Source organism: Musca domestica, unplaced genomic scaffold (genome assembly GCF_030504385.1).
Source record: "Musca domestica strain aabys unplaced genomic scaffold, Musca_domestica.polishedcontigs.V.1.1 60, whole genome shotgun sequence".
NCBI classification, from domain to species: domain Eukaryota; kingdom Metazoa; phylum Arthropoda; class Insecta; order Diptera; family Muscidae; genus Musca; species Musca domestica.
Window position 1 is genome coordinate 807716 of NW_026712364.1, and position 15572 is coordinate 823287.

The window sequence follows — 15572 nt, forward strand, 5'->3', positions numbered from 1 at the left end:
GGAACCTCCCCCAAAAAAGGTCAATAGTTTGAATAATCATTACTCAAGCCTGGAGGTATACATATGTCCGCAAAACCGAGTGATACTATTTTGAATGACTTGTAAAAGAGATTCTATGTATGTATGATTTATGGAAGATTGAACCCTTATATAATTAGACTTTTAATAAATTTATAAAAAAAAAATATTTAGTTACATTTTATCTGTATAACAGCAGTGGAAACTGATTTTCTACTAATTTTCAATTACATGATTCTAACTAAACGTAATCCATACCACATCATGATCTATATCAAACACACATTGTCATATCCTTCTTGTCCCTTTCAACAAATACACAAACATTTTCTGTAAACCTAACTCAACCTAATATTCTCTCTAATAACCTTAACACACATTAATGTGTGATAACAAGTAAATACTCCTACTATCAATTACTTAATACAATAATGAAATATAAAAAACAACAAAAAAAAAATAAACTTAGTAATACAATCTTACAACTACACAGATACACACTCACATTGTGGCTATCAAGATAAGAGGCCAGGGTTGGCAACTTGGAACTTACCTTCTTCTTTGGTTTCCGGCAATGTTGTGACATTCGTTGTTACAACTTCACCGCTGCCCAAGTGATTGTTGGCCCACATGCGAAACTCATATGTGGTGTTGGGTTCCAGGCGATACACTTCCATTTGCCGCTGTGGGAAATGATATCCAAAAGAGAGAGGAAGAGAGATAAGTTTGTGGGAATAAAATAAAAACACAAGTGGAGAATAAATAATTGACCAACGTTAAGTAAATCTTGTTAATTATGACTAAATACAATTGGGCGAACGCAATGTCCGTCCTCTTCGACCAGCTCGGCTCTGTCAACAATATTGAATGTATGTCGTCAGTCTGTATGTGTGTCTGTTCGAAACAGCTCTTAATGTCAATCTCATTAAACATTTTGCGGTGGTAATATAATTTAAATGATTGTCGTCTATTTACGCTTAATTGACTTCTTGACAAAATAATACTACTGCCCGGAAAAAAGGAGGGGAGGAGATGGGTGAGCGAGAAGTATCTCTAAAAAATAATAAAAACGAGCTGCGGTTCGAATATTTCCTATAGAAATGAAATTTTATTTCCATAGAAAAAAATTGAAAAATTGCCATTCAAGCTGCATATACCCACAAAAGCCGAGGGCATGCAAATCGCTGAAAAATGACAAACAAAGCGTAAATTGTACGCTTTTGTTGTCCAACTAAATTAGAACTTTTGTTTACCAAACCTATCATTAGCAGATCGCATAAATGTCAATCAAATCGCACAGAGTTCATAACATTCAATTACTTTTGACAATTGAAGATGTCAAACAATGGAAGTGTTTAGAAAAGCGGTGGTCATGGATAAGTGAATATGTTTTTATAATAAAAGAGAATAGCGGGGCTACCTAGTGTAGAAGAGAGAGAGAGAGAGAGAGATTTCTTAAACCGGGATCTCTTTTAATACAGTCCACATTAAATTAGAAAGGACAAGTAATGAGCAGACCTTTGAGGCCTGAGAAATAAATTAAATTTTCCGCGTCTATAGCTCTGCTAGTCCTTGGGAAGATTATCTTCAAAAAATCCACGTTTATAGCTCTGCTAGTCCTTGGAAAGATTATCTTCAAAAAATCCACGTTTATAGCTCTGCTAGTCCTTGGAAAGATTATCTTCAAAAAATCCACGTTTATAGCTCTGCTAGACCTTGGAAAATAGTCTTTAAAAATCCACGTTTATAGCTCTGCTAGTCCTTGGAAAGGTTTTCGTTAAAAAATCCTCATTTATAGCTGTGCTAGTCCTTGGAAAAATTGAAAATCCACGTTTGATAGCCCTGCTAGTCCTTTGAAATATAATCTTTAAAAAATTCACGATTCTAGCTCTGCTAGTCCTTGAAAAATCCACGATTCTAGCTCTGCTAGTCCTTGAAAAATCCACGATTCTAGCTCTGCTAGTCCTTGAAAAATCCACGATTCTAGCTCTGCTAGTCCTTGAAAAATCCACGATTCTAGCTCTGCTAGTCCTTGAAAAATCCACGATTCTAGCTCTGCTAGTCCTTGAAAAATCCACGATTCTAGCTCTGCTAGTCCTTGAAAAATCCACGATTCTAGCTCTGCTAGTCCTTGAAAAATCCACGATTCTACCTCTGCTAGTCCTTGAAAAATCCACGATTCTAGCTCTGCTAGTCCTTGAAAAATCCACGATTCTAGCTCTGCTAGTCCTTGAAAAATCCACGATTCTAGCTCTGCTCGTCCTTGGAAAAATATTCTTTAAAAATATCCACCTTTATATCTCTGTTAGTCCTTGGAAAAATATTCTTTAAAAAATCCACGTTTCTTGGTCTACTAGTCCTTGGAAAAATATTCTTTAAAAAATCCACGTTTCTTGGTCTACTAGTCCTTGGAAAAATATTCTTTAAAAAATCCACGTTTCTTGGTCTACTAGTCCTTGGAAAAATATTCTTTAAAAAATCCACGTTTCTTGGTCTACTAGTCCTTGGAAAAATATTCTTTAAAAAATCCACGTTTCTTGGTCTACTAGTCCTTGGAAAAATATTCTTTAAAAAATCCACGTTTCTTGGTCTACTAGTCCTTGGAAAAATATTCTTTAAAAAATCCACGTTTCTTGGTCTACTAGTCCTTGGAAAAATATTCTTTAAAAAATCCACGTTTCTTGGTCTACTAGTCCTTGGGAAATATTCTTCAAAAAAATCCACGATTCTTGGTCTACTAGTCCTTGGAAAAATATTCTTTAAAAAATCCACGTTTCTCGGTCTACTAGTCCTTGGAAAAATATTCTTTAAAAAATCCACGTTTCTTGGTCTACTAGTCCTTGGAAAAATATTCTTTAAAAAATCCACGTTTCTTGGTCTACTAGTCCTTGGAAAAATATTCTTTAAAAAATCCACGTTTCTTGGTCTACTAGTCCTTGGAAAAATATTCTTTAAAAAATCCACGTTTCTTGGTCTACTAGTCCTTGGAAAAATATTCTTTAAAAAATCCACGTTTCTTGGTCTACTAGTCCTTGGAAAAATATTCTTTAAAAAATCCACGTTTCTTGGTCTACTAGTCCTTGGAAAAATATTCTTTAAAAAATCCACGATTCTTGGTCTACTAGTCCTTGGAAAAATATTCTTTAAAAAATCCACGTTTCTTGGTCTACTAGTCCTTGGAAAAATATTCTTTAAAAAATCCACGTTTCTTGGTCTACTAGTCCTTGGAAAAATATTCTTTAAAAAATCCACGTTTCTTGGTCTACTAGTCCTTGGAAAAATATTCTTTAAAAAATCCACGTTTCTTGGTCTACTAGTCCTTGGGAAATATTCTTTAAAAAATCCACGATTCTTGGTCTACTAGTCCTTGGAAAAATATTCTTTAAAAAATCCACGTTTCTTGGTCTACTAGTCCTTGGAAAAATATTCTTTAAAAAATCCACGTTTCTTGGTCTACTAGTCCTTGGAAAAATATTCTTTAAAAAATCCACGTTTCTTGGTCTACTAGTCCTTGGAAAAATATTCTTTAAAAAATCCACGTTTCTTGGTCTACTAGTCCTTGGAAAAATATTCTTTAAAAAATCCACGTTTCTTGGTCTACTAGTCCTTGGAAAAATATTCTTTAAAAAATCCACGTTTCTTGGTCTACTAGTCCTTGGGAAATATTCTTTAAAAAATCCACGATTCTTGGTCTACTAGTCCTTGGAAAAATATTCTTTAAAAAATCCACGTTTCTTGGTCTACTAGTCCTTGGAAAAATATTCTTTAAAAAATCCACGTTTCTTGGTCTACTAGTCCTTGGAAAAATATTCTTTAAAAAATCCACGTTTCTTGGTCTACTAGTCCTTGGAAAAATATTCTTTAAAAAATCCACGTTTCTTGGTCTACTAGTCCTTGGGAAATATTCTTTAAAAAATCCACGATTCTTGGTCTACTAGTCCTTGGAAAAATATTCTTTAAAAAATCCACGTTTCTTGGTCTACTAGTCCTTGGAAAAATATTCTTTAAAAAATCCACGTTTCTTGGTCTACTAGTCCTTGGAAAAATATTCTTTAAAAAATCCACGTTTCTTGGTCTACTAGTCCTTGGAAAAATATTCTTTAAAAAATCCACGTTTCTTGGTCTACTAGTCCTTGGGAAATATTCTTTAAAAAATCCACGATTCTTGGTCTACTAGTCCTTGGAAAAATATTCTTTAAAAAATCCACGTTTCTTGGTCTACTAGTCCTTGGAAAAATATTCTTTAAAAAATCCACGTTTCTTGGTCTACTAGTCCTTGGAAAAATATTCTTTAAAAAATCCACGTTTCTTGGTCTACTAGTCCTTGGGAAATATTCTTTAAAAAATCCACGATTCTTGGTCTACTAGTCCTTGGAAAAATATTCTTTAAAAAATCCACGTTTCTTGGTCTACTAGTCCTTGGAAAAATATTCTTTAAAAAATCCACGTTTCTTGGTCTACTAGTCCTTGGAAAAATATTCTTTAAAAAATCCACGTTTCTTGGTCTACTAGTCCTTGGAAAAATATTCTTTAAAAAATCCACGTTTCTTGGTCTACTAGTCCTTGGGAAATATTCTTTAAAAAATCCACGATTCTTGGTCTACTAGTCCTTGGAAAAATATTCTTTAAAAAATCCACGTTTCTTGGTCTACTAGTCCTTGGAAAAATATTCTTTAAAAAATCCACGTTTCTTGGTCTACTAGTCCTTGGAAAAATATTCTTTAAAAAATCCACGTTTCTTGGTCTACTAGTCCTTGGGAAATATTCTTTAAAAAATCCACGATTCTTGGTCTACTAGTCCTTGGAAAAATATTCTTTAAAAAATCCACGTTTCTTGGTCTACTAGTCCTTGGAAAAATATTCTTTAAAAAATCCACGTTTCTTGGTCTACTAGTCCTTGGAAAAATATTCTTTAAAAAATCCACGTTTCTTGGTCTACTAGTCCTTGGAAAAATATTCTTTAAAAAATCCACGTTTCTTGGTCTACTAGTCCTTGGGAAATATTCTTTAAAAAATCCACGATTCTTGGTCTACTAGTCCTTGGAAAAATATTCTTTAAAAAATCCACGTTTCTTGGTCTACTAGTCCTTGGAAAAATATTCTTTAAAAAATCCACGTTTCTTGGTCTACTAGTCCTTGGAAAAATATTCTTTAAAAAATCCACGTTTCTTGGTCTACTAGTCCTTGGGAAATATTCTTTAAAAAATCCACGATTCTTGGTCTACTAGTCCTTGGAAAAATATTCTTTAAAAAATCCACGTTTCTTGGTCTACTAGTCCTTGGAAAAATATTCTTTAAAAAATCCACGTTTCTTGGTCTACTAGTCCTTGGAAAAATATTCTTTAAAAAATCCACGTTTCTTGGTCTACTAGTCCTTGGAAAAATATTCTTTAAAAAATCCACGTTTCTTGGTCTACTAGTCCTTGGGAAATATTCTTTAAAAAATCCACGATTCTTGGTCTACTAGTCCTTGGAAAAATATTCTTTAAAAAATCCACGTTTCTTGGTCTACTAGTCCTTGGAAAAATATTCTTTAAAAAATCCACGTTTCTTGGTCTACTAGTCCTTGGAAAAATATTCTTTAAAAAATCCACGTTTCTTGGTCTACTAGTCCTTGGGAAATATTCTTTAAAAAATCCACGATTCTTGGTCTACTAGTCCTTGGAAAAATATTCTTTAAAAAATCCACGTTTCTTGGTCTACTAGTCCTTGGAAAAATATTCTTTAAAAAATCCACGTTTCTTGGTCTACTAGTCCTTGGAAAAATATTCTTTAAAAAATCCACGTTTCTTGGTCTACTAGTCCTTGGAAAAATATTCTTTAAAAAATCCACGTTTCTTGGTCTACTAGTCCTTGGGAAATATTCTTTAAAAAATCCACGATTCTTGGTCTACTAGTCCTTGGAAAAATATTCTTTAAAAAATCCACGTTTCTTGGTCTACTAGTCCTTGGAAAAATATTCTTTAAAAAATCCACGTTTCTTGGTCTACTAGTCCTTGGAAAAATATTCTTTAAAAAATCCACGTTTCTTGGTCTACTAGTCCTTGGAAAAATATTCTTTAAAAAATCCACGTTTCTTGGTCTACTAGTCCTTGGGAAATATTCTTTAAAAAATCCACGATTCTTGGTCTACTAGTCCTTGGAAAAATATTCTTTAAAAAATCCACGTTTCTTGGTCTACTAGTCCTTGGAAAAATATTCTTTAAAAAATCCACGTTTCTTGGTCTACTAGTCCTTGGAAAAATATTCTTTAAAAAATCCACGTTTCTTGGTCTACTAGTCCTTGGAAAAATATTCTTTAAAAAATCCACGTTTCTTGGTCTACTAGTCCTTGGGAAATATTCTTTAAAAAATCCACGATTCTTGGTCTACTAGTCCTTGGAAAAATATTCTTTAAAAAATCCACGTTTCTTGGTCTACTAGTCCTTGGAAAAATATTCTTTAAAAAATCCACGTTTCTTGGTCTACTAGTCCTTGGAAAAATATTCTTTAAAAAATCCACGTTTCTTGGTCTACTAGTCCTTGGAAAAATATTCTTTAAAAAATCCACGTTTCTTGGTCTACTAGTCCTTGGAAAAATATTCTTTAAAAAATCCACGTTTCTTGGTCTACTAGTCCTTGGAAAAATATTCTTTAAAAAATCCACGTTTCTTGGTCTACTAGTCCTTGGAAAAATATTCTTTAAAAAATCCACGTTTCTTGGTCTACTAGTCCTTGGAAAAATATTCTTTAAAAAATCCACGTTTCTTGGTCTACTAGTCCTTGGAAAAATATTCTTTAAAAAATCCACGTTTCTTGGTCTACTAGTCCTTGGAAAAATATTCTTTAAAAAATCCACGTTTCTTGGTCTACTAGTCCTTGGAAAAATATTCTTTAAAAAATCCACGTTTCTTGGTCTACTAGTCCTTGGAAAAATATTCTTTAAAAAATCCACGTTTCTTGGTCTACTAGTCCTTGGGAAATATTCTTCAAAAAAATCCACGATTCTTGGTCTACTAGTCCTTGGAAAAATATTCTTTAAAAAATCCACGTTTCTCGGTCTACTAGTCCTTGGAAAAATATTCTTTAAAAAATCCACGTTTCTTGGTCTACTAGTCCTTGGAAAAATATTCTTTAAAAAATCCACGTTTCTTGGTCTACTAGTCCTTGGGAAATATTCTTTAAAAAATCCACGATTCTTGGTCTACTAGTCCTTGGAAAAATATTCTTTAAAAAATCCACGTTTCTCGGTCTACTAGTCCTTGGAAAAATATTCTTTAAAAAATCCACGTTTCTTGGTCTACTAGTCCTTGGAAAAATATTCTTTAAAAAATCCACGTTTCTTGGTCTACTAGTCCTTGGGAAATATTCTCTAAAAAATCCACGTTTCTCGGTCTACTAGTCCTTGGAAAAATATTCTTTAAAAAATCCACGTTTCTTGGTCTACTAGTCCTTGGAAAAATATTCTTTAAAAAATCCACGTTTCTTGGTCTACTAGTCCTTGGGAAATATTCTTTAAAAAATCCACGTTCCTTGGTCTACTAGTCCTTGGAAAACTATTCTTTAAAAAATCCACGTTTCTTGGTCTACTAGTCCTTGGAAAAATATTCTTTAAAAAATCCACGTTTCTTGGTCTACTAGTCCTTGGAAAAATATTCTTTAAAAAATCCACGTTTCTTGGTCTACTAGTCCTTGGAAAAATATTCTTTAAAAAATCCACGTTTCTTGGTCTACTAGTCCTTGGAAAAATATTCTTTAAAAAATCCACGTTTCTTGGTCTACCAGTCCTTGGAAAACTATTCTTTCAAAATCCGAGTTTCATGGTCTACTAGTCCTTGGAAAACTATTCTTTAAAAAATCCACGTTCCTTGGTCTAATAGCCCTTGGAAAACTATTCTTTCAAAATCCGAGTTTCATGGTCTACTAGTCCTTGGAAAACTATTCTTTAAAAAATCCACGTTCCTTGGTCTACTAGTCCTTGGAAAACTATTCTTTAAAAAATCCACGTTCCTTGGTCTACTAGTCCTTGGAAAACTATTCTTTAAACTACTACTCTACTAGTCCTTGGAAAAATATTCTTTAAAAAATCCACGTTTCTTGGTCTACGAGTCCTTGGAAAAATATTCTTTAAAAAATCCACGTTTCTTGGTATATTAGTCCTTGGAAAAATATTCTTTAAAAAATCCACGTTTCTTGGTATATTAGTCCTTGGAAAAATATTCTTTAAAAAATCCACGTTTCTTGGTATATTAGTCCTTGGAAAAATATTCTTTAAAAAATCCACGTTTCTTGGTCTACTAGTCCTTGGAAAAATATTCTTTAAAAAATCCACGTTTCTTGGTCTACTAGTCCTTGGAAAAATATTCTTTAAAAAATTCACGTTTCTTGGTCTACTAGTCCTTGGAAAAATATTCTTTAAAAAATCCACGTTTCTTGGTCTACTAGTCCTTGGAAAAATATTCTTTAAAAAATCCACGTTTCTTGGTCTACTAGTCCTTGGAAAAATATTCTTTAAAAAATTCACGTTTCTTGGTCTACTAGTCCTTGGAAAAATATTCTTTAAAAAATCCACGTTTCTTGGTCTACTAGTCCTTGGAAAAATATTCTTTAAAAAATCCACGTTTCTTGGTCTACTAGTCCTTGGAAAAATATTCTTTAAAAAATTCACGTTTCTTGGTCTACTAGTCCTTGGAAAAATATTCTTTAAAAATCCACGTTTATAGCTCCGCTAGGCCTTGGAAAAATATTCTTTAAAAAATCCATGTTTATAGCTCTACTAATCATTGTAGAAATATTCTTTAAAAAATCCACGATTATAGCTCTACTAATCCTTGTGGAAATATTCTTTAAAAAATCCACGTTTATAGCTCTACTAATCCTTGTGGAAATATTCTTTAAGAAATCCACGTTTATAGCTCCGCTGGGCCTTCTTTAAAAAATTCCACGTTTCTTGGTCTACTAGTCTTTGGAAAAATATTCTTTAAAAAATCCACGTTTCTTGGTCTACTAGTCCTTGGAAAAATATTCTTTAAAAAATCCACGTTTCTTGGTCTACTAGTCCTTGGAAAAATATTCTTTAAAAAATCCACGTTTCTTGGTCTACTAGTCCTTGGGAAAATATTTTTTAAAAAATCCACGTTTCTTGGTCTACTAGTCCTTGGAAAAATATTCTTTAAAAATCCACGTTTATAGCTCCGCTAGGCCTTGGAAAAATATTCTTTAAAAAATCCATGTTTATAGCTCTACTAATCATTGTAGAAATATTCTTTAAAAAATCCACGATTATAGCTCTACTAATCCTTGTGGAAATATTCTTTAAAAAATCCACGTTTATAGCTCTACTAATCCTTGTGGAAATATTCTTTAAGAAATCCACGTTTATAGCTCCGCTGGGCCTTCTTTAAAAAATTCCACGTTTCTTGGTCTACTAGTCTTTGGAAAAATATTCTTTAAAAAATCCACGTTTCTTGGTCTACTAGTCCTTGGAAAAATATTCTTTAAAAAATCCACGTTTCTTGGTCTACTAGTCCTTGGAAAAATATTCTTTAAAAAATCCACGTTTCTTGGTCTACTAGTCCTTGGGAAAATATTTTTTAAAAAATCCACGTTTCTTGGTCTACTAGTCCTTGGAAAAATATTCTTTAAAAATCCACGTTTATAGCTCCGCTAGGCCTTGGAAAAATATTCTTTAAAAAATCCATGTTTATAGCTCTACTAATCATTGTAGAAATATTCTTTAAAAAATCCACGATTATAGCTCTACTAATCCTTGTGGAAATATTCTTTAAAAAATCCACGTTTATAGCTCTACTAATCCTTGTGGAAATATTCTTTAAGAAATCCACGTTTATAGCTCCGCTGGGCCTTCTTTAAAAAATTCCACGTTTCTTGGTCTACTAGTCTTTGGAAAAATATTCTTTAAAAAATCCACGTTTCTTGGTCTACTAGTCCTTGGAAAAATATTCTTTAAAAAATCCACGTTTCTTGGTCTACTAGTCCTTGGAAAAATATTCTTTAAAAAATCCACGTTTCTTGGTCTACTAGTCCTTGGGAAAATATTTTTTAAAAAATCCACGTTTCTTGGTCTACTAGTCCTTGGAAAAATATTCTTTAAAAATCCACGTTTATAGCTCCGCTAGGCCTTGGAAAAATATTCTTTAAAAAATCCATGTTTATAGCTCTACTAATCATTGTAGAAATATTCTTTAAAAAATCCACGATTATAGCTCTACTAATCCTTGTGGAAATATTCTTTAAAAAATCCACGTTTATAGCTCTACTAATCCTTGTGGAAATATTCTTTAAGAAATCCACGTTTATAGCTCCGCTGGGCCTTCTTTAAAAAATTCCACGTTTCTTGGTCTACTAGTCTTTGGAAAAATATTCTTTAAAAAATCCACGTTTCTTGGTCTACTAGTCCTTGGAAAAATATTCTTTAAAAAATCCACGTTTCTTGGTCTACTAGTCCTTGGAAAAATATTCTTTAAAAAATCCACGTTTCTTGGTCTACTAGTCCTTAAAAAATATTCTTTAAAAAATCCACGTTTCTTGGTCTACTAGTCCTTGGAAAAATATTCTTTAAAAAATCCACGTTTCTTGGTCTACTAGTCCTTGGAAAAATATTCTTTAAAAAATCCACGTTTCTTGGTCTACTAGTCCTTGGAAAAATATTCTTTAAAAAATCCACGTTTCTCGGTCTACTAGTCCTTGGAAAAATATTCTTTAAAAAATCCACGTTTCTTGGTCTACTAGTCCTTTTGAAAAATATTCTTTAAAAAATCCACGTTTCTTGGTCTACTAGTCCTTGGGAAATATTCTCTAAAAAATCCACGTTTCTCGGTCTACTAGTCCTTTGGAAAATATTCTTTAAAAAATCCACGTTTCTTGGTCTACTAGTCCTTGGAAAAATATTCTTTAAAAAATCCACGTTTCTTGGTCTACTAGTCCTTGGGAAATATTCTTTAAAAAATCCACGTTCCTTGGTCTACTAGTCCTTGGAAAACTATTCTTTAAAAAATCCACGTTTCTTGGTCTACTAGTCCTTGGAAAAATATTCTTTAAAAAATCCACGTTTCTTGGTATATTAGTCCTTGGAAAAATATTCTTTAAAAAATCCACGTTTCTTGGTCTACTACTCCTTGGAAAAATATTCTTTAAAAAATCCACGTTTCTTGGTATATTAGTCCTTGGAAAAATATTCTTTAAAAAATCCACGTTTCTTGGTATATTAGTCCTTGGAAAAATATTCTTTAAAAAATCCACGTTTCTTGGTCTACTAGTCCTTGGAAAAATATTCTTTAAAAAATCCACATTTATAGCTCCGCTAGGCCTTGGAAAAATATTCTTTAAAAAATCCACGTTTCTTGGTCTACTAGTCCTTGGAAAACTATTCTTTAAAAAATCCACGTTCCTTGGTCTACTAGTCCTTGGAAAACTATTCTTTAAAAAATCCACGTTTCTTGGTCTACTAGTCCTTGGAAAAATATTCTTTAAAAAATCCACATTTCTTGGTCTACTAGTCCTTGGAAAAATATTCTTTAAAAAAACCACGTTTCTTGGTCTACTAGTCCTTGGAAAAATATTCTTTAAAAAATCCACGTTTCTTGGTCTACTAGTCCTTGGAAAAATATTCTTTAAAAAATCCACGTTTCTTGGTCTACTAGTCCTTGGAAAAATATTCTTTAAAAATCCACGTTTCTTGATCTACTAGTCCTTGGAAAAATATTCTTTAAAAAAATCCACGTTTCTTGATCTACTAGTCCTTGGAAAAATATTCTTTAAAAAATCCAAGTTTCTTGGTCTACTAGTCCTTGGAAAAATATTCTTTAAAAAATCCACGTTTCTTGGTCTACTAGTCCTGGAAAAAATATTCTTTAAAAAATCCACGTTTCTTGGTCTACTAGTCCTTGGAAAACTATTCTTTAAAAAATCCACGTTTCTTGGTCTACTAGTCCTTGGAAAACTATTCTTTAAAAAATCCACGTTTCTTGATCTACTAGTCCTTGGAAAAATATTCTTTAAAAAATCCACGTTTCTTGGTCTACTAGTCCTTGGAAAAATATTCTTTAAAAAATCCACGTTTCTTGGTCTACTAGTCCTTGGAAAAATATTCTTTAAAAAATCCACATTTCTTGGTCTACTAGTCCTTGTAAAAATATTCTTTAAAAAAATCCACGTTTCTTGGTCTACTAGTCCTTGGAAAAATATTCTTTAAAAAATCCACGTTTCTTGGTCTACCAGTCCTTGGAAAACTATTCTTTCAAAATCCGAGTTTCTTGGTCTAATTGCCCTTGGAAAACTATTCTTTAAAAAATCCACGTTCCTTGGTCTAATAGCCCTTGGAAAACTATTCTTTCAAAATCCGAGTTTCTTGGTCTACTAGTCCTTGGAAAACTATTCTTTAAAAAATCCACGTTCCTTGGTCTACTAGTCCTTGGAAAACTATTCTTTAAAAAATCCACGTTTCTTGGTCTAATTGCCCTTGGAAAACTATTCTTTAAAAATCCACGTTTCTTGGTCTGTTAGTCCTTGGGAAAATATTCTTTGAGAAATCCACGTTTCTTGGTCTGTTAATCCTTGGGAAAATATTCTTTGAAAAATCCACGTTAATAGCTCTGCTAGTCCTTGGAAAAATATTCTTTAAAAATCCACATTTATAGCTCTGCTGGTCCTTGGAAAAATATCCTTTAAGAAATCCACGTTATTAGCTCTACTAGTCCTTGGAAGGATTTTCTTTAAAAAATCCACGTTTTACTAGTCCTTGGAAAAATATTCTTTAAGAAATCCACGTTCTGTTAGTCTTTGGAAAACTATTCTTAAAAAAATTCTTGGAAAAATTTTCTTTAAAAAAATCCACGTTTAAAGCTCTGCCAGTCCTTGATAGGTTTTTCTTTAAATAAATCCACGTTTATAGCTCTGCCAGTCCTTGATAGGTTTTTCTTTAAAAAAATCCACGTTTATAGCTCTGCCAGTCCTTGATAGGTTTTTCTTTAAAAAAATCCACGTTTATAGCTCTGTCAGTCCTTGATAGGTTTTTCTTTAAAAAAATCCACGTTTATAGCTCTGCCAGTCCTTAATAGGTTTTTCTTTAAAAAAATCCACGTTTATAGCTCTGCTAGTCCTTGGCGAGATTTCCTTTCAAAAATCCACGTTTATAGCTCTGATAGTCCTTGGAAAAATATTCTTTAAACAAATCCACGTTCTAGTAGTCTTTGGAAAACTATTAAAAAGACTAAAAAATTAAAAAATTCTTGGAAAATTATTTTTTAAAAAAAATCCACGTTTATTGTTCTGCTAGTCCTTGGCAAGATATCCTTATAGCACTGCTAGTCCTTGGAAAAATATTGTTTAAAAATCCACGTTAATAGCCCTGCTAGTCCTTGGAGAAAAATTCTTTCAAAAATCCCTGTTTATATCTCTGACAGTCCTTGGAAAAGTATCCCTAAAACATTTACGATTTTAACTCTTCTAGCTTCGATGTCGCTAAAATAAGTTTCCTACCTCCATAGAACTCTGGAGCGTATAATTACTGTCACTACGTATACGCCAAATGGCACCCATCTCCTTTCATTAAATTCAAAGCTAATAGATAACAGTTTGTATTCCTCCCCACTTACCACATTCGGTGCAATATTAATGGGATCCATCCGACTCCATTGATGCTCAAAGCTACTATTGTACGGCGGTGTATCATACGAAACATTACGGAATTCCGCTGTAAAGCTACGCACCGGATATCCACCGGAATTGGTTTTATTAAAACGCCACACGAGGAAACCCAAAATGGTTGAGGCCTTAAAATACAGCTGGGAAACGGGCCCCGGTGGGGTACGAACGGTAAGGTTGATTTTTTGAAATGCCTGAAATTCCTGCACAACATCCTCATCCTCATCGTCGTCGTCATTGGCATCATCATCGGATTCTTTTGCCTGCTTTTGTTTTACCCCATTGTGTCCATGGGATGGTGGCAGCAGAGTGGTGGTAGTTATAAGGATTTCCTCACTTGGACTGGGACTACTGCTGTTGTTGGCATAATTACTACTACTACTGCTGTTGTTGCTGGTGTTGTTGTGGTTGCTGGAAGTGTTGTGACTGTCGCTGATGCTGCTACTGGTGGCATTTGTGGTTGTGGTGGTATTCTGATGGCTGGTGCTGACATTACTTGAACTGCTACTTGTTGCTGGCATTGTTTTATTGCTGGCTGAAGCGGAGGCTGGCGGTGAAGCTGTTTCTGTTGTTGGTATAGATGCTACGTGGCTGCTGCTGGCACGGCTTGTAGCATCCTTAGGCATTGGAAGCATTGAGGTAGTTGAAGCATTTTTTGTTTTTATATTTTCAATATTATTTTCTACAGAAGGCTTTTCGTCGCCAGTGGCAACTTCGACAGTTGTCGCATTTTTTGTCTCACCGGTTTTTTCATCTTGACTTTCTTTTTCTGCGTCTGTGGATTCCTCATGGGATGGCAGAACATTATCACTGGCTGATGATTGATTTGTGGCGATGTTGGTGGTGGGGGTGGCAATGCTTTTCCGTGGTGTTACAGCGGCAAAACACACATAGATACCACGATCGGAGGCTGAGACATTTCGAAGGATTAAGTATTTGCCGGTCTGGAAAAAGAGGGGAGAAAATTTTGAAATAATTAAGAATTTTCTAAATGACTCAAATTTCTATGAATATTTTTGGGGATATTTTTTCTACAAAAAAAAAATATTTCTCGGATTGAACGTTGTTTTAAAAATCGGTCTCCAGAACCTATTCTAATTTATTTTGAGAAAGGTTCTGAAATTCAAAATTTGTCATTGCACTTACCTGTATTATTGTATTATTATTGCTGCCATTCTCTTTGACCCACATGATGTTACCATCAGCAATACATGGTATTGAAATATTTTCGCCTTTATCGGTCACGTATTCGTTGTATTTTATAGTTGATGTCAATACGGTTAGCACTGGAAGAGAAGAAACACGAAACATGAGGATGTCATTATGGAATTTTATGTCGGTTTAAGAAGAAAATGGATTTTATAAAAAATATTTCTCCAAGGACCAGTAGAGCTTTAAAGGTGGATTTTTTAAAGAATATTTTTCCAAGGACTAGCGGAGCTATAAACGTGGATTTTTTAAAGAAAATCTTGCCAAAGACCAGCAGAGCTATAAACGTGGATTTTTTAAAGAATATTTTTCCTAGGACTAGCAGAGCTATAAACGTGGATTTGTTAAAGAATATTTTTCCAAGGACCAGCAAAGCTATAAACGTGGATTTTTAAAGACTATTTTTCCAAGGACCAGCAGAGCTTTAAACGTGGATTTTTTAAAGAATATTTTTCCAAGGACCAGCAGAACTATAAACGTGGATTTTCTAAAGAATATTTTTCCAAGGACCAGCAGAACTATAAACGTGGATTTTCTAAAGAATATTTTTCCAAGGACCAGCAGAGCTATAAACGTGGATTTTTTAAAGAATATTTTTCCAAGGCCTAGCAGAGCTATAAACCTGGATTTTTTAAAGAATATTTTTCCAAAGGCCTAGCAGAGCTATAAACCTGGATTTTTTAAAGAAAAAATTTCCAAAG

At 33.3% G+C, this 15572-nt stretch overlaps 1 protein-coding gene across 3 annotated transcripts in view; it reads right to left on the reverse strand.

The window, feature by feature from the left end:
* LOC101898514 (probable serine/threonine-protein kinase vps15) overlaps positions 1 to 15572 on the reverse strand; it is a 178247-nt gene that overhangs the window by 21393 nt on the left and 141282 nt on the right. For all 3 annotated transcript variants that reach the window (XM_059129374.1, XM_059129373.1, XM_059129375.1), the window contains exons 2-4: positions 14809 to 14948; positions 13614 to 14606; positions 572 to 701 (exon numbers count right to left, since the gene is read on the reverse strand). In XM_059129374.1, the coding sequence (XP_058985357.1) occupies positions 572 to 701; positions 13614 to 14606; positions 14809 to 14948 (1263 nt within the window). The remainder of the gene's footprint in view (positions 1 to 571; positions 702 to 13613; positions 14607 to 14808; positions 14949 to 15572) is intronic.